The sequence below is a fragment of the Panthera uncia genome, chromosome C2 (assembly GCF_023721935.1).
Source record: "Panthera uncia isolate 11264 chromosome C2, Puncia_PCG_1.0, whole genome shotgun sequence".
In the NCBI taxonomy this organism is placed as follows: domain Eukaryota; kingdom Metazoa; phylum Chordata; class Mammalia; order Carnivora; family Felidae; genus Panthera; species Panthera uncia.
Window position 1 is genome coordinate 45,486,071 of NC_064810.1, and position 25,227 is coordinate 45,511,297.

Below are 25,227 nucleotides of genomic sequence, written 5' to 3' on the forward strand. Positions count from 1 at the left end.
AATCAAGGATGAGGCAAATAGAAAAGTGCATCTAAAATGGTTCTTTCCTTCTAGCAATTCCTGTAAAATGCTACACAGAGTAGCAAACTATAGTTATTTAGATGTCCATGCTTCTGAAGGACAGTGAATGGACCAAATGTAGGTGAGAAGTTTAAAATTAAATTGTCCTCTATTTTAATATCATCAGTGTGAGTCTTTAGTAAATGACCCTTTTTGAGTCCCAGTGTCCTCATTCACAAAATGGTTATGCTGGATGATCAGTAGTATCACTTGAAGCTCTAAAATTTTATGATTCATAAAATTCCATTCCGCTGGAAGAAGAATAATGTAACTCCAAAATATAGTTGTCGTAGATCCACAATGTTCAAGTTTCATTGGGAGATTCCCATGTGCTACACCTCCAAGCTAGGCAATGTACAAGATAGAGATACAGGAAATGCAGATGGACAAAGGAAAAGGAGGAAGGCTGTATGCATTCTGATTAGAAAAGATACAGCAACACAGACCATTGCTGTTTCAACAATAAACAGTAGTCATGGAAAACGGAAGCTAAGAAGTTTGTGAAACCTCCGTATTCATTGGAAATAATTCAAAATTCAAGCATAATTCAGTCCGGATCTACAAACATTAATTGACCACCTATTGTATGCCAGACACTGTGCTGGGTACCAGGGACACTAATATAAGTAAACACAATTTTTGTTACGCACAACCTAAATCCAGATTAAACCAACTGTTATGAAGAAACCTAAAGTATATGTGCCTAAAATAATATCACTTTTGTTTATGTAAATATGGGGTACCAAGGGAAATAATCTAATAAGTGAAGGGGAAGAGGGCCCTGATAACAGCAAATACATGCCATTTAATTTGGCATGATATATTACATTACAGTACATTACACTAAACTCTCCAAGTAACGGTCCAAATAAAAAAGCCACTGAGACTTAGAATATAAACTGATCTCTTAAACTGGACTGTTTAATTTTTAATTTTTTTTTTCAACATTTTTTATTTATTTTTTGGGACAGAGAGAGACAGAGCATGAACGGGGGAGGGGCAGAGAGAGAGGGAGACACAGAATCGGAAACAGGCTCCAGGCTCCGAGCCATCAGCCCAGAGCCTGACGCGGGGCTCGAACTCACGGACCGCGAGATCGTGACCTGGCTGAAGTCGGACGCTCAACCGACTGCGCCACCCAGGCGCCCCAAAACTGGACTGTTTAAATGGCTATACACTTTATGATATTCAAGTAAGAAATGAACAAGAGAGTGTTTCTAACAAATGAATATGCAATCACTGTAATAAGTTTAATGAAAAACAAAAACTTTGCTTCATAATCTTTGCCACTTATTCAGGAACAAATCAGTACGGTGTATGAATAGAGATTTCTTTCTCCTGTGCTACTGGCTATATAATCTGATTAATCCCTACCTAATAGGGGGGCCAGAGTGATTGATAGGGAAAAAGCAGAAGCAGAATATGCCAAAATTCCAGTTAGGGTGGCTGTACTCACAAAATCATCAGCCCACCTGTGAAGCAAGTCTGCAAGTCACAGCTAGGGCTGTATGATAGATAATACTGTATTCACCTGAGCAGACATCTCAGGGGACAACACCCGACTGTCTCCCCATCTTCAACATTTGATGCAATTCTGAACATATCTCAGGAATTGAGGTGCAGAATAGGGAGGGCCCAGAAGTCTAAATTAATTCCAAAAATTTTGTGATATCAGACTAGAAGATTGCTAAGAAGTTCGAGTTTAGAGGTGATTTTTAAGCTGAAAAAAAAAAAGTTAGCCAAAATCATAACAAAGCATAACATGTAAAGTTGGTGAAGGTATGTAAATTAAAACAGTGCTTCTAAACTTTAGTGTGTGTGAGAATCACCTTGGAGGCTTGTTAAATATAATAAGCGACCTTGTTAGGAATCACCTGGAGTCGTCTCCAGATGATTCTGATTCAGTAGATCTGGGACAGGGTTCAGAAAGCTATGGTCTAGGAGGCACCCAGGTAACTCTAAATGGGTAATCTGGCCTGGCATCCAGAGGTTCAAAACATGACTTTGAGAGTCCAAAGAAGACTTCAGCTAGGTAACTCCTTTATGTTAGAGATGATGAAGAGGTAATGGATGGCCTCTCCCTTCAAGTTGCTCATGATCAGCTCAGGAAGTCAGACACCAAAACAACTAATCATGTGAAATGAAGTAATGGGAATTTAATAAGCAGTATTATAAAATATCTTAGAGAACACAAAGGTGGAAGTAATTATCCCTGCTAAGGATGGAAAGCATAATATCTAAAGTTGAATATAAACTGTATTTATGTACTTATAAAATAAAGGAGAGTTGAGCATTTTTTTTTCTGGGAAAACAGTTCTTAAAAGGGGGCATGTGTGTGTGCTGTCATTCAGTTATTAATATTTACATCTTACTCTTTTTTTTTTTTTGTCATCACCTTGTTCTTGCTGCCTTTCCACAGGCTTATGGTATCCAGTGTTGTTTCTGAGTTTTGGTCTATGTGTAGTTGGTTATTTATTAGTATCCTCATGTTTATTTCAAAGAGCATTCAAAGTTCTAAACATAACTGTTGTGCTGTTTGTTTGGAACGATGACTTCCCCTACTTTATGTAGTCAGCTTTTATTGTGGATTCTGTCTTATAATAGCTTTGTACTCTTTGAGTTGTTAAAAGCCCAGGACTATGCTGTTTGTTTCCTTTTTGCCTCAAAATACTTAATCTGTTTTCTGACTTGGGTCCCAGGATCGTTTTGATCCATGGTGGATATTCTCACATTGCAACATACTACCATGAACTACCATATTCCAAAGTGACTGTATATGATAAAGCAAGATATTTGGTCCACAGCTGCTCCAAAGTTCAGTGAGGCAGTCAGATTTATTTGAGACAGTTTACATCAACAAGCCAACAACTTGAATGCTGAAAGAAAATTTAAGACCTGCAGAATAAATGCAGGCCAGACATTTTTCTCTGGAATATGAGCATGAACTTTTTTTTTCATTTTATGATACTTTTATTGGAATTCTTGAGATACAAGAAAAATACAGATATATCTATGGATAGATATATGTACAGATATAGTGTTTAAATATTCTATGTTTACTCCACCAATCCTTGTCAAGTAAATATTGCCCTAGTTCAAACTATTTGACAAAATGAACGATTACATTAAGTATTTAAGGCTTACTCGGTGGGAAAGATTTCTATTCCAGAAATGTCAAAGCATTAGTTAGTTTCTCTCATCTGCAGCCTACACTTAGGGAAATATGCCCCCCATGAACAACACAGAAATGCTAGGGACACAAAGAAAGGCAGAGCACAGTTGTAAATCAACTTCTGAGTGACTTGCTGGGGGTGCCCCAGATCAGGGGAGCCCTCGTCTTTCCCTGACCTAGACCCACATGCCTGAGACTCAGGTCACATTAGAACACATCAGGAAACAGTGACAAGAAAGGGGTACAAAAGGCAAGATAGTTATTTTCAATATATTAATTATGGGTAAAATAAAAATTCAGTAGAAAGGACTTCAAATGTTAAACAATGGTGTTTTAATTCACAGGCATGCGTTTTTCTACGCAATAGCAGTATCAGCCTGAAACTGTAACTTTGGCTATGAAACCAGATGGAGGGAAAGAGAGAAGGAAAGAGCCTTAAGCCACTTTGACCAGTAAAGAACTGAAATAAATGGAGTCGATTTCAGGATTTGTACTCCACGACAGTTTTCCTAATACGAAAAGGAACAGATGACAGGAAGATATGATAGGACCCGTCTGTTGTTAGCCCGTTTCTCAAATGCTTTGAATGAACCCCAAATCTTTCTGTTAAAGTGCCTGCACTGGCAACTCCATTATAATGTCACTTATTAGAGGTCTGTCTCTGCTAGGTCAATAATCCCAAAAGTGAAGTTCACTGGTTTGCGGAGGTACTTAAAAATAAGTCATAGCTCAAAAGCTAAAAAATCACTGCTCCAGTAGTGAGGTATGAAAAAGACAAGATGGGGGGGGACCCAGAGTCTGATGAAGGGGAGTTACTTGGAGGTAGAGAGAAAATCTCCTAATCAAGGATGTTTATTCTAAGAAAAAGGAACTTTGCTGGTTGAATTACAAAGCAGATAAGAGTGTAGGGTGCCTGGATGGCTCAGTCGACTGAGTGGCCCACTCTTGATTTCTGCTCATGGTTCATGGGTTGGAGCCCCATGTAGGGCTCTGCACTGACAGTGTGGAGCCTACTTGGGATTCTCTCTCTCGCCCTCTCTCTCTCTGCCCTTCCCCCGCTCATGCACTCTGTTTCTCTCTCTCTCTCTCTCAAAATAAATAAATTTTAAAAAGAGTGTAAAAATGGCAGTTTGCCATTTTTAAACCTGTGTTTGTAAGCTACATAAATAACAACAGTGCCTGCAGTTGAACCACAATGAATACATACTTGTTGATTATACTAGATCACAAAACCAAGAGTTTTCCTGAATAATTCAAGTAAATTAACATTTCCAAAGGACCTATCACGTGCAAGGTACTGTGCTAATGACAGTGGAAAATTTTTAAAACTAATAATAACAGCACAAGACATGGTCCCAGTCTCTTGAGAATTTTTAAAAACATATTGAATGAAACAGGATTAATTTTGTATAAAACTGAAAGAAGCAAGTAAGGGGAAAGAATCTCATACCCTAATTAGAATCATTATGTTTGCTGTAGAAGTAGAGTGGTATGATTTGGGAAATTTTCAATTCACTCTTTCTGCAGTGAAAGACTACTTTCCTCACTTTTACCGGGGATGTGAATAAAAGGACTATCTTTGTCATCACCACCTTAAAATTTTAAAAGAAAATAGTACCTTGTCTGTGAAACAGAAAACCAGATCAAAAGGATTTTCAGTGTCAGAAAAGCAAAGGATGTCTTTAAAGTAGGTAAGGAAAAAAAGTTCATTTGTTTTCTAATTTCTGGATTTAAATAAACAAACTGAATATCTTGAAGACAGAAGTCAAAAAAGCACCCCCATCTCCAGGGCAAATGCAAATAAAGAAAACCACAACCACAACCACCAAACACCAACCAGGGTGGTGTTCTTTCTGAGGATTGGTAGAAACTGCGTTTTTTAATCTCTGTTTTTATGCTTGTCCCAAGATCTTTTAAGGGGTGGGGTGGTGGGGGTTGTGGGGAAGAGGTAGCCACTATATAAAAGAAGCTGCCCTGAGATTTTAAACCTTTATACAAAAACTTCCTAGGTAAGGAAACTTAATCGGATCTGGCAGCTGACCTTAGTGATGGACCCAGAAGCAACTGCTGTCTTTTTGGATTATTTCTATGCTACAAGCCAAAATCCTGATATTGAGGAGAACCACTCCCGTGTTGCTTACACATCTGTCTTCCTTCCCATCTTCTACGCAGTTGTGTTCCTGACGGGAGTGTTGGGGAACCTAGTCCTCATGAGTGCATTGCATTTCAAACGGGGCAGCCGAAGACTGATCGACATCTTCATCATCAACCTGGCTGTGTCTGACTTCATTTTCCTTGTCACGTTGCCTCTCTGGGTGGATAAAGAAGCATCTTTAGGACTGTGGAGGACAGGCTCTTTCCTGTGCAAAGGCAGCTCCTACATGATCTCAGTCAACATGCACTGCAATGTCTTCTTGCTCACCTGCATGAGTGTTGACCGCTACCTGGCCATCATGCGCCCAGCCGTATCCAGGAAATTCAGGAGGAGAGACTGTGCATATGGAGTCTGTGCCAGTGTCTGGTTTATCTCCTGCCTTTTGGGTTTGCCTACTCTTCTCTCCAGGGAGCTCACCCTGATTGATGATAAGCCATACTGTGCAGAGAAGAGCGCTACTCCAATCAAACTGACTTGGGCCCTGGTGGCCTTAATTTTTACCTTTTTTGTCCCTTTGGTGAGCATTGTGACATGCTATTGTTGCATCACAAGGAAGCTGTATGCCCATTACCAACAGTCAGGAAAACATAACAAAAAGCTGAGCAAATCCATAAAGATCATCTTTATTGTCGTGGCAGCCTTTGTCTTCTCCTGGCTGCCCTTCAATACTTTCAAGCTCCTGGCCATTGTCTCTGGGTTGCAGCAGGAAGTCTACTTTTCCTCATCTTTTATCCAGCTAGGCATGGAGGTGAGTGGGCCTTTGGCATTTGCCAACAGCTGTGTCAACCCTTTCATTTACTATATCTTTGACAGTTACATCCGCCGGGCTATCTTGCACTGCTTGTTCCCTTGCCTGAAGAACTATGACTTTGGGAGCAGCACTGAGACATCAGATAGTCACCTCCCCAAGGCTCTCTCCAACTTCATTCATGTGGAAGATTCGGCCAGAAGGAGGAAGAGGTCTGTGTCACTCTAAAAGTCACTGTGACATTTCAAGCTCTGTTAGTAGATTGGAGACTTAATTTGTGTCAGCGATAAAGAAGGAAAAAAAGTATTGCTGTTGGTATTCATATTCGCATCGCTTCACGAATACAAGGAAGAGATTATTTTTAAAGAGATGAGTGAAAAGTCCCTGTGTTCATGGCTATAATTAAACCATATGCTGTCTTTTTTGTTTTGTATTGTTTTCCTTTTTTTGTTTTTTGGGTTGTTTTTTTTTTTTTTTTTAGCTGAATGGCCTTCTTTAACTCTGGTCAATCTAGTTTACCCGGCAAAATACGACTCCTGTAGACCTTGAACTCTGACATAAAGGCCAGCTTGGATCAATTCCTTTCTTCATGATTGTTTATGTACATTCAGGCCTTTTCCTCTCTCAAGAACAATGGTACCTTGACCCACACTGCCCTTCATAATGGGCTTCAATTGGACTACATCTAAAGGATTCTGCCCACTTTCATCTGGTGAGAAATGTGTTAACAATACAGGTAGCAAAAAATATGTGTGCCCTTTAGTTAATTATTACTGAGTAACAAAGCGAGAGTCTGGCCTTAATCTTTAAAACTTTGTATGGCGATTCTTTACTGCCTTCCAATGTTATCTTTCACCCTAAGCCATTCACAATAACTTTGGACTGTCAAAAAATTCATGGGGATAAAATCATTCTGTATTGTGTTTATGATTTAAGACTTCCTTTATCACCTCGTCTTGTAGAGTATTTTAACAAGAGAGCACAGGGCAAAGTTTGACCTTTATTTTCCTTATAAGATATATTGGTAAAAATTTATCTCATTATAATGGCATAGTAACTACTTTTCAAGAGGGTTTTACTATGCTCTTTTGTTTTCATTGACTTCATACATTAGGATATGACTTTGTTTTAATTACATGTTTTTAATTACTAGTTATTGAGTTATCAAATGAAATGTAACTACTAATATAATTGGAGGTCCTCAAATGCTTAGCTACATCACCATGTGTATTATCATTTTACATTTTAATTAAAATGTTAGTGCTACACATTTTCTATAGCATCATTTGCTTGGTGTATATAATTTCAAGACTTGATTCAGTAATATAGGAAGACAGTATGCTCTGTATTTAGCTGAAGTGAAAAATACAAAATGAAGATATTACTGATATTTTATATACATTTTTCCAAACCCAGAGACTTTGCTGAATTCTTTCACCCAATAAAAATGTATTAAGTCTACTTGCACGTATATTCCTTTTAAAGACTTTGAAGTGAAAAACATGTAATTAGCAGCAACCACAAAAGGCTTTTGCTACAGAAAACATACTATTGTAAATATCTTTTGATTCAAGAGAAAGTGGGTTATGTGTTGACCCTCAGTGTTGACACAAATGAATTACTATTTTACTTCTAAATATTAGGTTTGAAAATCAGAGAAAGCTTAGAATCTTTTCAGAGACTAGGTAATTCAAGCTCATCCCATGTATCTTTCACATTAAAAGAAATCTCAAATATTTGGCATACCATAATCTATTTAGAAGTTGAAAATACAGTGTTATGCTTTATAAATTGGTTAATTTATTAATTTCTCTTAACCTTTATTAAATAAAAATATAATTTTCTTATTTAAGTATTCTTCTATGTTGTATTAATTTCTATCAGCACAGTTATTATTAATATTGATATTATAAAAGCTTTTAATACTTCATTATAGATATAGAAAAAAGGACTGTAAATGATAAGAAATAAGGTTTCTTGGAAAACTTTAAACTGAATTTAAACAGTTAAATAGATCTCCTAAAGTTAAATAAAAACAAAATATAAAAGGTAGAAGCCATTCACGTTATAAAAACAAATCAGCAAAAGCACTATTACTAATCAGGGAAATAAATGTCTTTGAGAAATGCTACTTTTAAAATATAGCTCAATAAATCAGGTAAAGTATTTGTTAGGAAATGAGAAAAAATGGGTTATTAGATTCAGCTTCATTCTTAATGTTGGGACATTGAGTAAATCATTGTAATCTTTCATACGTAAAGTAGTTGGTAATATCTATGTCTATAGAATTGTCAAGAATATTATAAGTCTAATAAATACAAAAGTGTTTTTAAATATTGGGTAAAAGTTATTATATAAAGCTATTGGCTCCTATTATTAATTACTGAGTGTTACTTTAAAATTTCCAAACTACGGGGGCGCCTGCATGGCTCAGTCGGTTGAGCATCTGACTTACGCTCAGGTCATGATCTCACAGCCTGTGAGTTGGAGCCCCACATCGGGCTCTGTGCTGACAGCTCGGAGCCTGGAACCCGCTTCAGATTCTGTGTCTCCCTCTCTCTCTGCCCCTCCCCTGCTTGTGCTCTGTCTCTCTCTGTCTCTCAAAAATAAATAAAAATGCTAAAAAATTTTAAAAATAAGAGTAAATAAAGAAAGAAAATTTCCAAACTACAGTATCAAGTGACAATCACTCTCATTTAACAAATATTAAGAATATGCCTTACAAAAATCTTAGCATATTGCATATATTATACTCATAATGTTCCAATGATGGAAGGAAAAGCAGATATAAATTTATAGATAGAATAACTCTGATAGTAAAAAGTTCAAAACTTGATTAAGTTGGTATTTTACGATGTCATATATGGAGTCCTCTGGTATGAAATGTAATTTACATTATAATAGCATTAAAAGGCTTATTATAAATTGTATCAGTAGGTCTCATTTTGCAAATTTTTAAACAAGGATATTTCCACATTTTAAGACAAATTCATTTATATACTTATATACATATAGATACATGTAGAAACATAGCTTATCAAGATTTTTGTTATCTCAAACTATTCTGAGAGCTGCTTTGTGGTCATTTCATGTCATTAGTAAAACAAATCAACACACATTTCCATGAATTTCTAGAAAATTAATCTGATATCCTAACAACCACATCTGGCCAGTTACATCTAAAGTTAGAAAAACAAAATAAAACTTAGCAAGAATAAGTATATGTGGAAATCACTACAGATTAACCTCATTTGTTGTCATTTTTTAAAGTGATCCAAAGCCACTGCCAGGTCTTTAAGGACAAATATAAAAGGATAGTCATCCCCCAAACATTTCTCAAACAATTTTTCTTGAACTCACCACAGAAAAGTTCTCCAAGAAAGTCTGTATAAGATGTCGTTGAATAACTTGTAATTAATTTTAAAATCCATGTACCCAAGGTTCACGTATCACAAACACACATTTACTCCATTCAGGACATACCAAAAGAGTAACACTAACCTGATAGTTCTGGAAGGCCCACCATTTGTCCCCTCTAACAAGCCAGAATCACCTCTGAGTGAGAGTAACGCTAGTGAGAATAATGGTCTTAAAGGAAACCAATGTGCGTGACTGAGGGTGGAATATTACTAGGGGTCACGAGTTAATTCTTAAATAGATGCAGAAATGCACAGTATGATGGTGAGCTGAGTGAAAGAACTCTTCTCCTATGATTCATCTTGGCTCCTCCAATCATTCTCTATCCCCCCTGGCAATCTCAAAAGTGAGAAATGACTCATTAGGTGTGTGTGCCACAGTGAACAGGAGGTCTCAGTTTTCCTGCAGAGCTCATTCACAAAAGACAAGCAATATTAGAAGAATTATGAATTTACTGTAGCAGAGCCACTGGTGTAGCCAGCTAGCAAGATGATGGCCTCCAGCACCATGAGAGAAAGAAGTATCATCTGGAGAAAAAGCGGGAGGATTATTCCAACCATCAGAATATTTGTAAATGATTATTGCATTTTGCCTTCCACAGAGATTGGTATGGGATGGTTTGTCTGTTACAAATGCTAAAAAGAACTTTTTATTTTAAGTTCTTTTCTTTGAGTCAACATTCTCTGTTTTTATCAAGTCTATGAGTAAACAATCATGACTAGACTTTATATATAAGTGGACAGGGAAAATCAACAGTAACAGTGACCTGCGACTTACTCTTGGCACTTCTGGTTGTCTTTGTCATTTCCTTTGTAGAGTTACATTTCCTAAATGGGAATTGCATCCTAAGACTGCATCCTGCAACGTTAAAAAAAAAAAAAAACAAAAAACACCAAACAAACCTACTTTAAATATTCAATGTGCCAAAATGTTAATGAAGCGAAGGTTCTTATGGCAACTTAAGTCACAGTAAAATGTAAACTTACATGAAATTCCCATTCACTAATCTAAAAGTGGGGGGAACTATTCTGTTAGTTGACAGACATTATTAAAGTAAAAAGTTCTCGGTTTAACTATATAAGTAACAAATTTCTAAGACCCAAAGGTACTTTAAAATTACAGTTGTCTTTTTTAGGGGGGCCTGGGTGGCTCAGTCAGTTAAGCATCTGACTGAGGCTCAGGTCATGATCTCACAGTTCTTGAGTTTGAGCCCTACATCGGGCTCTGTGCTGACAGCTCAGAGCCTGGAGCCTGCTTCAGATGTAGTGTCTCCCTCTCTTTCTGGCTCTCTCCCGCTCTCTCTCTCTCTCCCGCTCTCTCAAAAATAAATAAGCATTAAAAAAAATCTTTTAAATTACGGTGGGCCTTTTTAAAGTTGACCACATGTGATTAAGTTGAATTGTTGTTAACTTAGGCAAGTGGCCCGTTTAAAGAATTTATGATACAATGTTCATAATACTTTTATAATGCTCTACAGATCTAGTACAGGTTATCATCATCTATCTGACATCACTCAGTGACTTTCTTATTTGCTAATTAAGAGATTTAATAATTAGCTAGTTTCCTATCATTGCCATACTACAAAGAGTTAGGCTTCATCTACAAGTACTTCGTGATGTCAACACTGATGGGAAAAAACATTTTTATTTGCTACCTCCTATCATTTCTAATTAGAAAGATTTCATTTCCATATTACAATTAGTTCAAAATGAAATATAAATGGTTCTCCCTGCTAGAATTCTTTATGACCTGTACTTTTTAAATGTACTCTTCCATTTGCTCTTCATTACATACAACCAGGAGATAAAAATATTCTTGTGATGTTTTTAGATGAAATAAAATATTATGCATCAAAAAATACGTGCGACGAAAAGACTATTTTTAATTTGTAAAAAATTTTCTCAGGCAGAGTCTTCAACAAACTACTTTGCTCTTTTTATTTATAGAGTATAGAAAGTATTTAAGAACTTTGTATTGCAAAACTGTCACAAATCTCTAAACCTGCAAATTCTAGAAGAACATACGATTACTTCATGTAAGTTTAATACAGTGTAGCCTGTGCAGATCTACTGTATGAGGTGTAGAAAATGAAGCAGAATCGAAAGGTCAGTCCTGGGTGTTGGGCCTTTCCCGATGGCTTATTTGTTCATCACGTCAGGGGACAGTGGCTTAAATTGATGCCTTTTATGCCACAGACTTGTGGAGTTCCTTGAAAATAGTCAATAACTAAAAAATCAAACTGTTAATGCAAAGTGTCTATTGTACACAATGCACTATGATAGCCCAAAATTTGTTAGCATAAGTGATGGATTTCAAAATAGGCAAATAACAGTCACTTACAAAATTTCTCTCACTTTCTCATACATACACCCAGACACACACACACACACACACACACACACACACACACAAATACACAAACATGTTATGTACAAATGCTGCTGATGAGTACCTGTTGAATCTTGTTGCTAATACTCAGTCTAAAGTACTTGAAAGAGTGCAAGAAAGAAAATAAAAATAAAGCAAAGAAAACATATAGTAAAATGGCATATATAAATATGTAAATATATCAACAATTACAATAAAAATATAAGTGGATCACATTCCCTATTAAAAGGTTGAACAAGTAGCTTGTTTCCACAATAATTTACTATATACATATATATATATATACATGTATGTGTGTGTATATATATATATATATATATATAGCACTATTAGACTCTTGTAGGATGTAAAGAAGTAGAACTTGTTTCTTCATGGAATTTATAATCCCCATTGTTACTGGTTTTTTGAACAAAAGAATGAAGTACTAATGCTCAAGAAGAGCTTGTTAGATAATGATAATGATTATAAGTCAAATCGCTTTCTTTTTTTTTTAATTTTTTAACATTTATTTATTTTTTGAGAGACAGAGTGTGAGCAGTAGAGGGGCAGACAGAGAGGGAGACACAGAATCCAAAGCAGGCTCCAGGCTCTGAGCTGTCAGCACAGAGCTGGACGCCGGGCTCCAACTCACGAACTGTGAGATCATGACCTGAGTCGAAGTTGGACGCTTAAACAACTGAGCCATGCAGGCGCTCCATAAGTCAAATCACTTTCTTTGATCTTTTCTAATGTTTAGGGAAAGGCCCATAAATAGTCCATATCCAAGTCATTTCAGGTAAGTGCTATTTTGACACGATTGTTTCCTAAATGTCACATTTCCTTAAAGAAGTGTTCACACTGGCATCCCCAAATAAAAATTCTTTTGTTGTTTTTAAAAGAGTCTCAAGTGTAAATGATGATTTTAAACAGGAGAACGCACATTGAGCAGTATTAAGTTTAAATTTATTTTCAAATCACGAACTAAAATAAGATATGCAAAGAAGATAACTCTATACAAATCTTGCCCAAAGACAGTGATTTATTGAGATGCCCTCTCACTTACCCTCACTTTAGACCAAAAGCAAAACTGACAACTCAGGTGGAGAAGTGGTAAATGAGAAATGAAACTTGGCCTGTGGTTTTATGTTTAAAGCAAAAAAAAAAAAAAGAAAAGAAAAGAACAAAAACAGATTCAGACCAGTTAAAGGTAGATGGAAATGGCCACTCTATTTCTAATTAAAAAGTAAATGCAGAAGTGCATAACTTATGCAGTGTTTTAGGATTATAAATAACAGTAATTTCAACTCTATAATTCAAATATAGAAAAGATACTACCAATAAATTTATGAAAATATTTAGCCTAATAATCAAAGATGGCCAAATTAAAATAACAAAATACAAATTTTACCTATTATATTGGCAAAGATTTAAACATTAAATACTGAGGTTGACCAGGATTGGAGGGGTGGAGTGTGGGTAAAAATTCTTGGACAGTCTACTGAGTGCAAGTTGATTAAGCTAGAGAAAATTTAGAAACATTTACAAAAAGCAATTCCACTTCTAGGATTTTAATGTAATTATGTATATAACTATGGCCATGTGCAAACATATATGTACATGCATTTTTATTGCAACATTGTTTGCAAAAGTAGAAAAGTGAAAATAATCTAACTGTCACTGATAGAGAATTGACTGAATAAATTAAGGTTCCTACACATCCTTACAATGTAGGACTACATAGCCTTTATGAGTACTGTACCATGTACTGACATGAAAAAAATCTTCATAATAAATTAAATAAAATTAAGTCAAAAGAAAAGCAGGCTACAAAATAGTACAATTTTCTACAGAATATTCTACAAATATTCTATTCTATTCTATTTGTAGAATATTCTATTCTACAAATATTCTACAGAATAATTGCATGTTTATGACTATTTCATTTATATAAGAATACAGGACTACCAGAACCCTATACAGCAAAAATGTTAACTTTGTTCCTCACTATGTAGGTGATTTTTAAAATTTTATTTGATTTTTATTTTTGTGATTTTTATTTTTGTTATAACTTGTATTTTCCAAAAAGAATATGCATTAATATTGCATTAAGGAAAAAAAAAAGTAAAGCTAGTTCCATTTTTTAAAAATGAAGTACACAGGTAAAAATAGTAGCTAAAAGTAAATTTGTTGTAAAATATCAATTCTGCAATCACAGGTCCTCTGGTTCTTCTGATTTCTGAGTGAGTATAACCCCTACATTGGCCTTGAAACCTTCCCGAATATCTGCTGATTCTCTTTCGGAAGGCCTTTCTGTTACCTGTACGTGTGCTTGTTTCCTTAAGAGCAACAATTTCAGAACTATCAGACATCTATAGTTTTTTTAATGTTTGTTTATTTTTAAGAGAGAGAGAGCAGAAGCAGAGGAGGAGCAGAGAGAGAGGGAGACACAGAACCCAAAGCAGGCTCCAGGCTCTGAGCTGTCAGCACAGAGCCCAACACGGGGTTCAAACTCATGAACAGCTAGATCATGACCTGAGCTGAAGTTGGATGCTTAACCAACTAAACCACCCAGGCACCCCATACACGTTTACAATTTTTAAATGGTGATGAGAGATTGACTGTTTTAGCATTCATTTCCCATTTCCCAGTGCCTTCCCTCAGCACAGCAGCTCCTGCAACCTGCCTATGGAATCATTGGTGGTCTTTCCCCCAGCTTGGGAGCTTGGGAGAGAGCTCCCCCAGGGGGAGGGGGAGAGCCATGTCTTCATTTTTGTATGTCCATATCTTATTCCAAATCAGTCATTCATGATTGTTGAACTAAACAGAACATCCTAGAAACATGCCATCTCTGGCTTAAATTAAATTTAAGGATTTTTACAAATGTTAAATATTCCCATTTTTAATTTTTACTTTATTTCTAATATGTTGTAATTATGAGGGGCTAGAAGACTATACCAGTTACACTTCATTTAGGAACATGAATCCTTCCATTCTCCTTGAATTTTGTAGGTCATTCTAGTGGTATTATGATTAGCAAAATGAGTGGTATAGTAACTTTTACTTGATTCCTAGTCATTTCTTTCTCTCTGTGACATTTATGTCTTATTTAAATGGAAGACTTTTCTTAGTGCAAATCTGATATGATTTGTAATAAAAATTAGTGATTCGCAGTTATAATCATGTGATAGTTGAACATTCCTCCTGTGATTGCAAGGATATTGTCAACCTTTTCACAAACTCCAAGCCTATATTCCAGATGTGACAGATGTGACTCTGTACTTTTGAGAGGACATGAAAGCAGCATTATGGGTCACATAATTGGAAGATAATCTCCATAAAAACTAAGGAAAATGCAATAGCAACTAATAGTCTATTTCTGGCACTACCTGGAAAAAGCAGAGCTAATTCAAATACCGTGACATAAAACATTTAAATCATTAGCTTGTGATATTCATTGTAATATAGCTATTACTGCAGGGAGCATGGTATAGCATTGTGGCTAAAGAACACAGATCCAAATTTGCTATTTATTGTCTGTGAAAGGTGAGCAAGTTTCTCAGTATTCCTGAGTCTATTTCTCTCTACAAAATGGGGACAGTTATACTTGCCTTAGATCACGGCGGTTCTAAGAAATTAAAGTGAGAATGTAAGGAATTTGGCACAGTATCTGGTACATATTAAGAGCTTGTTAAGTCACTGCTGAGAACTCCATTTTATAGATAAAGGAAATAGGATTCAAAGAAATCAGACTTCACATAATTCTTAGTGAAGTGTACCGAAAATGCAAGCTTGATTTCAATGAAATCTAGGCTTACCTATGTGATTCCAAAACTCATGCTTTTTCCACTTCTATTTTTTTCCTCTGAGTCCCAGATTTTTCAATAGATTCTGTTAACATCACAAGCTTGGTTTGGTTTATTTTTTTCTGTCTCCAATTCCTTTTCAAATTCAAACATGTTTCTTATTTTTTTCTAATGCAAATACCTCAAATCACCAAAATGTCTGCCTATTCGTGGCTAAATAGTGAAGATATTGCTCAAGGGAAGAGGAAGTCCATTTTATTGAAAATACAATCTCAAAAGAATCATATTTTCTTGTAGCATGTTTCCCTCTTCATCGCGTTTTATTAGAAATGGCATTTTCCATCCTGTTCAGTGGTCACTAAACATCTTATATAGGCAATCAAATGTATGTTGCATGTAAGAAATGGACAGCTGTCTCCTTCTACTCCCTCTCACACTCGATACCATATTAAAGGACAGTAACATCTATGACAGTTACCCTCACAGGAAAACATTTTTTTTTTTTTTTTTTTTACAGAGCACATACATACGAGGGAAGAATTATAGTTTCATTTTCTTTATTTTTCCATTTTGTTCTAGTCACAGATTTCTTGTAATATACCTATGGCAAGAAGAAAAGATAAATCCAGTGCCAAAGTTCCCACTATAGACTGTGTGCCTATGGGCTCTGCCACCCAAACTGGTATGAGACACTGTAAGTATCACCGTCTTTCCTATTCGGTGCTGTTTGTTAGGCCAAGAAGCTGCACTCACTGATCTATGTGCAGAGAGAGCAATTTGAATACACACTATTCCTGCATTCCAGGAAACTTGTTTACACTTTTCAGAAAGCATATTTGTATAAATGACTTCCTAATTTTAATAAGGATTTCCAAAAGGAGTTTAAAAAAAAACATAGTGGTTTCTCAAATTAGTAACATTATAAACTGCCCCAAACATTTGAAACTTGATTTACATTTACTTTAATTAAGAAATAATATTTCCGTGCAGCATTTTTCGGAGGGGCAGTTAAGAATGTTCTGAAGTAAAATGATAATAAGGTCAATAACTGAATGACCACAATCAAGAAGAAAAGGAAACATAGTTTTTAAGAATAAGAAAGCATAGTGTTCCAACATTAAACCTGCTATTTATTTTCTAAATATATATTTTTTGAGTGTAATTACCTCAGCTTGCTTTATTTAGGAAGGATATTAAAATGTTAACAATAGTTGTTGTAGGTAGTAGAACCAAGGACAGGTTCATTTTTAATTTTAAATATTTTTATGAATGTTATCCATTTTTTATAATGAATATGTATTTCTTAAAGTTTAAAATAAGGGATGCTGAAAGAAATGTCATATGTGACATAAAGCATATATTAATATTTCAGCACAATTTTACCTCTTCCTCTAAAGTCAAAATAGGATTTTTTTAAATGTCATGCTCAGTTTTAAGTTTAATATCCATAACTTTGAGATGATTTAACTTTAGACAAAGCCTCAATAAATTAAAATTCAACTAAATCATATTTGTTCTCATATCAAATGCAGCAAGTCATTATTTGGTTCAAAGCTTCTAATTTACTTTTACTAAATTGGCTTGTCCGTTAAGTCAAAGGTCAGGCCAGGTTGTGTGTATAGATGCAGTTCTTTATCTTATTTTAAAATATTTCAACTTTTCAATCAAGTGCAAATTAGAATTGGTTGGATAATAGTTGACTGTGAGTTATACCATTTATTCCAAATGCTCTATTGAAAAGTATTTGCAAATAACATATTTCTTGAAAATACCTCCAAATGAAAGATTTCTAAAATAAAAGGAAGGATTTTTTAATTTGAGCAATCATATGAGGAAGAATGTTGGTTTTTAACGTCTTTCTCTGTCATGTGGATTTATCTACAAACTTTTCTAGCATTGAGGCTGTGTAAACATTGTTTGCTAAGTTCTCAAGGAAGCCGAACCACCAGCCTGACATCAATTTTCCATTGTAACAGTACAGTTCTGTTACCAAGAAAAATGCACAGGGCGGATGAATTGTAACAGGTATCTATGGTTCTCATTGCAATGATTTTTAAAACTGGAGCTTAAGAATGAGACCCATGTTTACGGAGTATTCATTTAGTACCAAGGAACTGTTAAATGGTTCACATATGTTATCACACTTAATTTAATCCATAAACCAACCTGTGAAAAAAAACTTATCCAGTCCTCCTTCCTTTTCTCTCTTTTTCCACCATGGTCAGATCTTCCTTTCAGTCTGAAACTTTCTCCCCAGCTTCTCTAGCTTCTTCTCTCAATAAATCTTTCCTACTCCTGTCTTGAGGTCTGTTTCTCTGCAAACTTGAACACATAAAGAGAAAAAAAATTTTTTTCTGACAATATAAATTTTCTAGAGTTAAAGAACCCTTTGGAAAATGCTTTCTCTCAGACATGTCAAAGATGGAGCATGCTATGCTTTGGAGTAACAAGTGTTTTGTCCATTTTCATACTGCTGAAGTCATATATTTAGCCGAGAATTCTAAAAATGTGCCTCTGAGAAGTATCTTGATTAGCTGTCTTAAGAAAAGCCCTTGATGGGGGTGCCTGGATGGCTCAGTCGGTTAAGCGTCTGATTTCAGCTCAAGTCATGATCTCACAGTCTATGATTTCACAGTCCATGAGTTCAAGCCCTGCCTTGGGTTCTGTCCTGACAGCTCAGAACCTGGAGCCCTCTTTGGATTCTGTGTCCCCCACTCTCTGCCCCCCCCACTTGTTCTCTCTCTCTCTCTCTCTCTATCTCCCCCCCCAAAAAAACAAATAAATATTTACTAAAAAAACATTTAAGGTGTCGATGACACCTTAGGTAATAATTCTCACCACTATAGTGATGGTTACTATTGTAGCCATTATTAGATTTTATCTATTTGCACCTTTCTACTATTTCCAACCTTTCACCCACATCCCTAGAAAACTAAAATGAGGAATGCCTTCAAATAATGGAGTAAAAAAACATGGTGCGAGGTGATGGAAAACATAAAGGCTTTAGAATTAGCAAACTTTGTTTTGGAAACCACAACAACAAACCACTGGTGAAGTCTGTGTGAACTGCACAAGTTATTGACATTCTCTGCCTCAATTTTCTCACCTGTGAAATGAAGGTAACACTATGTTCCTTGGGGTTATTGAGCATTAAATAAATGAGCAAACTTATGAAGGTCATGAGAGTAATGTTTGTTTTGTCTTTAAATTCTTTATTAATCCTGTATGCACAGATACAAATACATATATATTGTAAAAACAAATTTTAATTTAAAATAATTTAATTGTGGAGACTTAAGATTTATGAAGATGTTTTTGCAGTATATATATATATATATATATACACACATATATGTGTGTGTGTGTGTGTATATATATATATATATATATATACCATTAAATATTAGGCAGACTGTATACATATCCAAACATGCAGACCCCCAAAAACACAGTCCTCACTCATGGTTAATAAATTTACTGTGGCCTCTGGGCAGCAAATTTTATAAATTATGTTTGAAAGCTATTTTATTCAAAGCATTATAATACATTTATTATTTAGTTCTAGCTATTGCCATAACAGAAAATACCTTTAAAGGGATAAGATGATCAGTCGTAATCCCTGTGACTATGTATTTTCTTAGCAGTCTCTGTATGATTTTCGTCTGGTTTAATTAACACAGATGTGTGTATACCTATAAATCTATCAGAAATTATGTATAAAGAAGGAGGGAGCGACCTAAGGCTCCACCAAACCAGGATAGCTTTTTGCTCTGAAGATGAAAGAAAATATTGGCTGTTGTCAAAAAGTTCTCTCTTTGAAAGTCAAAACCTTTCTCAGCTTTGACATTTTTGATGTCTTAAAGTACAGGGGGAAAAAAAATCTACAAAGATAGGTCTGCAAATATTTTAAATGATCCTCAGTCTAAAAATTCAAAATATCACAAATATTTTAGGCATGTCTCTATGCAGAAAAAAACAGGAAATATATACAATACTCTTCTCTCTTGCCTGCAGTTCTGGTGACTATAAACAACACTGCCCTCTGGAATAATTAACTCTGTTTGGGGGCAAGGGATTGGGGGAGGGGGGACGTAGAAGGGATGAGGAAGAGGATATGAAATGGGAAAAAGGATCATCATTGTTGCTGATTTTCCATTTATTTTAGGAAAATATTCCTTCCTTGTGGTTTTTTGTATCTGAGATGACTGGCCAGTTGAGGACCTAGGAGGTTGGGAAGGCTTCTCAGGACGGTTAGAGCAGGCAGGCGAAGCCCTGGAGAAAAACTCACGTTCTCAAACTGCACATCAGCTCTGCCCTTGACGGCACTGACCCATGGGAGAGGGAATGGCCCGGGCTGCTCCTCCCTCTCGATCCCTCCCCTTGGGTGCCCCTAATGAACCATCTTTAGGTGAATGCACAGCTTCCATCTCAACTCTGATTTTTCTTTAGCCATTTCTGTTTTTGTACCTCTCTGCCTTCTGTTGAGGCCAAAGCAACATTAATGGTTTTTAACATGTTAAATGGTAGTTTTCCCCCTTGTTTTACCAAAAAACACAGAAAATGAGAAACAAGAACCCTCTCAGGGTCTTTAGAAATAGCACATCTGAAAATTTCAACATAAAGATCTAGTTAAATTCAGACTTAAATTCAGTTAAATTCAATGTGCCAAGTTTTAGATGACAATTTGGTTCTCTGCATTTTAAAATGCATAACTGTTTACAATATTCTATTTAATGCAGACATGTCACAATGTGCATGATAGATAAAATTAAAGGCTTATTTATATATATTTTTACAGAATATAACACAAACATTGCTGTCAAAGGAGTTGTAAAATCATCTAATGTGACTCACTCATTTTTCAAATAAGGAAATTAAGTGAAGAATCTTATTCAGAAACAAAACTTTTTTTTTGGTATTTTTTTAAAGTCATTGAGCTAGTACACATGGACATAATTATAAACATCATTAAATTAAGATAACGATATATTTTTATTTCAGCTAATAAAGTGCTACTGCCCTGAGTCCTCTGAATGCCTACCTATCAAAACCTTCTGACATCTTCCTCAAAAGCTCCTGGACCCTTCAACATTAAGCAACTAAAAGGTTAACCCTTTACAAGCAAGAGGCCTTTGGGAGCCAGGCACCCCCCCTGGCGAGAGTGTCTTTTCAGACTGGCTGGTGCCCAAGAGGGTGCAGGCTGTTAACAGTTTTGAGTATTGTCCCTGCATGCAGCCAATGACAGCAACTTAAATTCCCAGCTGTACTGGACATTTGTTGGTTGACCTAGCATGCATTCTCACACTCCCCTTCCACCCCCAGGCAATCATCTATCTCTTCTTCCTCACACAGCTCATGTGTTTTGGTAAAGGTTGAACCCACTCTGAACTCCATGGAAAAGACTCGATAAACTTCAGGTCCTTGGTACCTTCCATCCTCTGGCCACAGGTATCACAGGGCGAGCATGTGACTGGCCAACCAGGCTATTTGGAATGCTAGGACAACACTGCTCTCTCCCCTCCCAAGCCCTGTTGAAATTTGCAACAACCTTATTAGGAGCAAGAGACCCAGTCTTGGAATGAAATTAACATTGTTGACACTAAAGAGATACAACAGAAAAACTAAGCAGCACAAAGCAAATCAAAATAAACTGAGTCCTTCCTGGCATGGCTGAACTACTAGATCAACCAATGCTGAAGTCCTCCTGAATTTGGACTTCCCAGTCACCTGAGCCTAAGTACTTCTTTTGTTGTTTAAGTTCATCTGAGTTGGGTTTTCTTTTACCTGAAAGTTTATGGGACCTCATATATTAATACACTGGTCCACCAGCAAAGTTTAGCCAAAGGTCTCCAGTATAGCCCTTTAGTTAATTATACCACAAAGTTATGAAACAAAGCAGAATTTCTCAAAATGTGTTCTGAAGAATGGCTAAAATAAAAAATACAAGAAACAAGTGTTGGCAAGGATGTGGAGAAAAAGGAACCCTCTCACACCGTTGATGGAAATGCAAATCGGGGCAACCACTGTGGGAAACTGTATGGAGGTTTCTAAAAAAAAAAAAAAAAAAAAATAGAACTACTCTATGATCCAGCAAGTACACTACTCGTATTTCCCCAAAGAATACAAAAACATTAATTCAAAAGGATACATGCACCCCTATGTTTATAGCAGCATTATTTGCAATAGAAAACTATGGAAGCAGCCCAAGTGTTCATCAACAAATGAAGGGATAAAGAAGGTGTGATATATTATATATATATGTATATATATATATATATTACTCAATCATAGAAACAATGAAATCTTGCCATTTGCGATGACATGTATGGAGCTAGAGAGTATCATGCTGAGTAAAATAAGTCAGTTGGAGAAAGACAAATACCATATGATCTTACTTATATGTGGAATTTAAGAAACAAAACAAACAAGCAAAGAAAAAAAAGAGAGGGAGAGAACAAGACAAACCAAGAAACAGAGTCTTAACTGTAGAGAATGAATTGATGATTACTAGAGGGGAGGTAGGTGAGCAGATTGATTCCCTGCCCACGCAGGAGGACCTTGACAGGTTTGTTGACTTTTCTACTTTTCTTTGGGAAGACCTTTAAATCTCTTTAAAAAGCATTAATTCAGAAAACAGAACAACTTCTGTTCTTTCCTTCCCTTCACCATTCACCTACTCACCAGCTGCCAGGGTAAAGGTGGGGTGGGGGTAAGTTTTCCAGATTTTGTAGATAAAAATACAGGATCCCTACTTAATTTAAATCTCAGATGAATAACGAATAATTTTTAATATAAGTATGTCCCAAATATTGCAGAGGATATACTTATAATAAAAAATTGTCGGGGCGCCTGGGTGGCTCAGTCGGTTAAGCATCCGACTTCGGCTCAGGTCACGATCTCATGGTCCGTGAGTTCAAGCCCCGCGTCGGGCTCTGTGCTGACAGCTCAGAGCCTGGAGCCTGCTTCAGATTCTGTGTCTTCCTCTCTCTCTGACCCTCCCCCGTTCATGCTCTGTCTCTCTCTGTCTCAAAAATAAATAAACATTAAAAAAAATTAAAAAAAAATTGTTCATTGTTCATCTGAAATTCAAAATTAACTGAGAATCTTGTATTTTATCTGGCAGCCCTAGGTAAGCACAGGGAAAAGAGGTTCCTCTTTTATAGTCCCTACTTTCCTGAGTGCCTTCACATTCCTTGGACAGGGCAAATGGTGAAGATGATTCTTCTGTGCCAACTTGGGAAGTTCTTTGGTCCTAGGGGACCTCTCTAGCATCAACTCTCAAGATCTGAAGGATATTCCTCATTCCCTCAGGATGCCCACCCCATGTAGCCCTTAATCTGCCAGCTGTGGGGCCCCACAGCAGTTACAATCCTCTGCATTGTCTCATGGGAAGCAATGAGACATCTTTGCCCCCATGCAGCAGCAAGCTCCTAGATTGGCCACCAAAGCGCTAATGAGCCAACTTTTGCATCTACGTTTCGAGGAGGGCATCGACCTCAGTCTGCAGTGTCCCTGAAATACAGGAGCACATATCTCCTCAAGTAGTCACACTGAAGCCACTGGGCTTGGTGTTGGAGGCAGCAACTTTCCCCAGGGGAAAAGGTGGGGGCCCCATCGCACAGCTGCTAGTCTTTCCTCAGAAAATCTCACAAAAACCTCCTCCTCTGAAAGGATCCAAAAATTGTGGAATAGGTTCCCAGATATTTTGCTTGTAGAGTCTGTGCAGGGTGACTTAGCAACTCGCTTGAGAATTCAGCATTTACTTTATCTTGATGCCTAGTTGAAATTTCAATTTTACATTCTGTTATATAGGTTTCTTTTCTGGGAGAATTCTCACAACTTTTAATATAGCATACATTATGAGTCTACAAGAAGGGGTGGGAATTTGCAGTGGTTCCCAAATGTTTTTAATTACATAAACTTTTTTTCTTTTTCTTTCTTTCTTTTTTTTTTTTCAGGAGATTTGAATAAAATTGCTGTTTTGTGGCACAGACTTGGGAATGGATTGCCCTAGAACATATATATTTTGGTGATCAAGAGCAAGATTAAGAGGTCTGAGTCCATATTTGAATTCCAGCTCTTCCACTTACTTACCTTTAGGCCCTATGCCCCAGTTTCTTTATTTAATTATAGAGAATGATATCTACTTTACTGAGTTGCTGTGGAAGGGAAATTAGTCAAAACATGGCAAAGCCCCTGGAACAGTGCCTGGCACAGAACATGTGCTCAATAAACCTCAGCTGCTATTTGTAGCAACCACATCAGTAGCAGTAAAAGCAGCAGTCCTGGGGCTGCTTAGGTGATCGTTATAAAATGGCAGAGTTTTAAATGCATTGGGACACTGTGTCATTGTGCAAATCCCCAGGTTTCTAATTTTACAGCTATGTAAAGCAAATGTTTCCATACATTTGAATATGGCTAAGTGAATCAAAGTGCCCCGGAGAATCCTTCAAATAATACTACAAAGTTTGTATCCTCTTGTGTTTAGAAATACAAAACTTTTTTGAAATGTTGAGCATCATTTTCACAGAGTTAGAAGATTATATAAGTAGGAATTACGTTTATTGTTATCACTGGGTAATTTTTAGAGAAGAGAAAGGGCTTAATCTGAAAGAAAAAGAACATCCTTAGCAACTTCAGATGAGAATAATGATTGCAATACACAAAGTTGTGTACTGTATAACCAAATTTCTAAACATGTACCATCATTCGGGTCCTGTGATTTTTCACCAGTCGCAGTTCTGCCTGAGTCCACCGTCCCCTGACTGAGCGGTGCCTCCCTTGCATATGAAACTCGGAAAGGGCAGAGAGAAAACACCAAAACCACCAAGCCCAGCCAGCCCACACCTCAAGACCACTCATTTTAGACACATGGCTGTATCTTAGCTTACAGTAAACAGCACAACAAGCAAAGGTGAGCTCTGGATATGCCAGTGAAAAGTCCCAGTCAGAACATTTGGTTCTGAGTAGCGGAGAACCTTTGAGCAATTTCATTCACAGTTTTGACAGACTGTATTGTTATTATTATGAACTGTGCCTACCTGACCCTCAATAAAAATGATGTGTTCAAGTCCTAACCATTAGCACCTTGGGATGTGACCCTATTTGAAGACAGGGTCTTCCCAGGGGTAATCAAGTTAAAATGAGGTCTTTAGGGTGGGCTCTGTTCCAATAGGACTGATGTTCTTACACAAGGGGGAAATCTGGACACAGACATACACAGGGGGAACATGATGGGAAGAAACACAGGGAAAAGATGTTATCTACAAGCCAAGGAATGATGGAAGCTACCAGAAACTGGGACAGAGAATAGAGCAGATCCTTCCCTAGAGACTTTAGGGGGAGCATGGCCCAGCTGACACTCAGCTTTCAGAATTCTGGCCCCCAGCACTGTGAAAGGACACATCTCTATGGTCCTAAGCCACCCAGTTTGTAGTACAGTTACAGCAACCCCAAGAAACTAATACACTGCATGAAAGTATGTCTCTCCCAACATGCTAATGAC

At 36.6% G+C, this 25,227-nt stretch overlaps 1 protein-coding gene and 1 long non-coding RNA gene across 4 annotated transcripts; both read left to right on the forward strand.

Annotated features, from left to right (window-relative positions):
• Nucleotides 1-4,976: 4,976 nt before the first annotated feature.
• GPR15 (G protein-coupled receptor 15) lies at nt 4,977-21,954 on the forward strand. 3 transcript variants are annotated; one of them, XM_049628051.1, is made up of 3 exons: nt 5,022-6,135; nt 16,302-16,416; nt 20,724-21,954. In XM_049628051.1, the coding sequence occupies exons 1-3, from the start codon at nt 5,281-5,283 to the stop codon at nt 20,744-20,746; spliced, it is 993 nt and encodes a 330-aa protein (XP_049484008.1). In that variant the 5' UTR covers nt 5,022-5,280; the 3' UTR covers nt 20,747-21,954. The 3 variants fall into 3 exon arrangements, with proteins under 3 accessions (XP_049484007.1, XP_049484008.1, XP_049484009.1); XM_049628050.1 differs by lacking the exon at nt 20,724-21,954 and having other exon boundaries at nt 4,977-6,135; nt 16,302-16,645; XM_049628052.1 differs by lacking the exons at nt 16,302-16,416; nt 20,724-21,954 and adding an exon at nt 6,201-6,353 and having other exon boundaries at nt 5,181-6,135.
• A 1,730-nt stretch (nt 21,955-23,684) lies between these two features.
• Nucleotides 23,685-24,799, forward strand: LOC125920885 (uncharacterized). Its single transcript, XR_007457236.1, has 2 exons — nt 23,685-23,774; nt 24,456-24,799. It is a non-coding gene; the product is annotated as an uncharacterized LOC125920885 (long non-coding RNA).
• The last annotated feature ends 428 nt before the right edge of the window (nt 24,800-25,227 follow it).

What these genes read in the sequence shown, in the direction of transcription:
- GPR15 (XM_049628050.1), top strand. Translation starts at nt 5,281, where the DNA reads ATGGACCCAGAAGCAACTGCTGTCTTTTTGGATTATTTCTATGCTACA. An exon ending in TTATCCAGCTAGGCATGGAG is followed by an intron (nt 6,136 to 16,301) that starts GTGAGTGGGCCT and finishes ATTTTGTTCTAG; the next exon opens with TCACAGATTTCTTGTAATAT.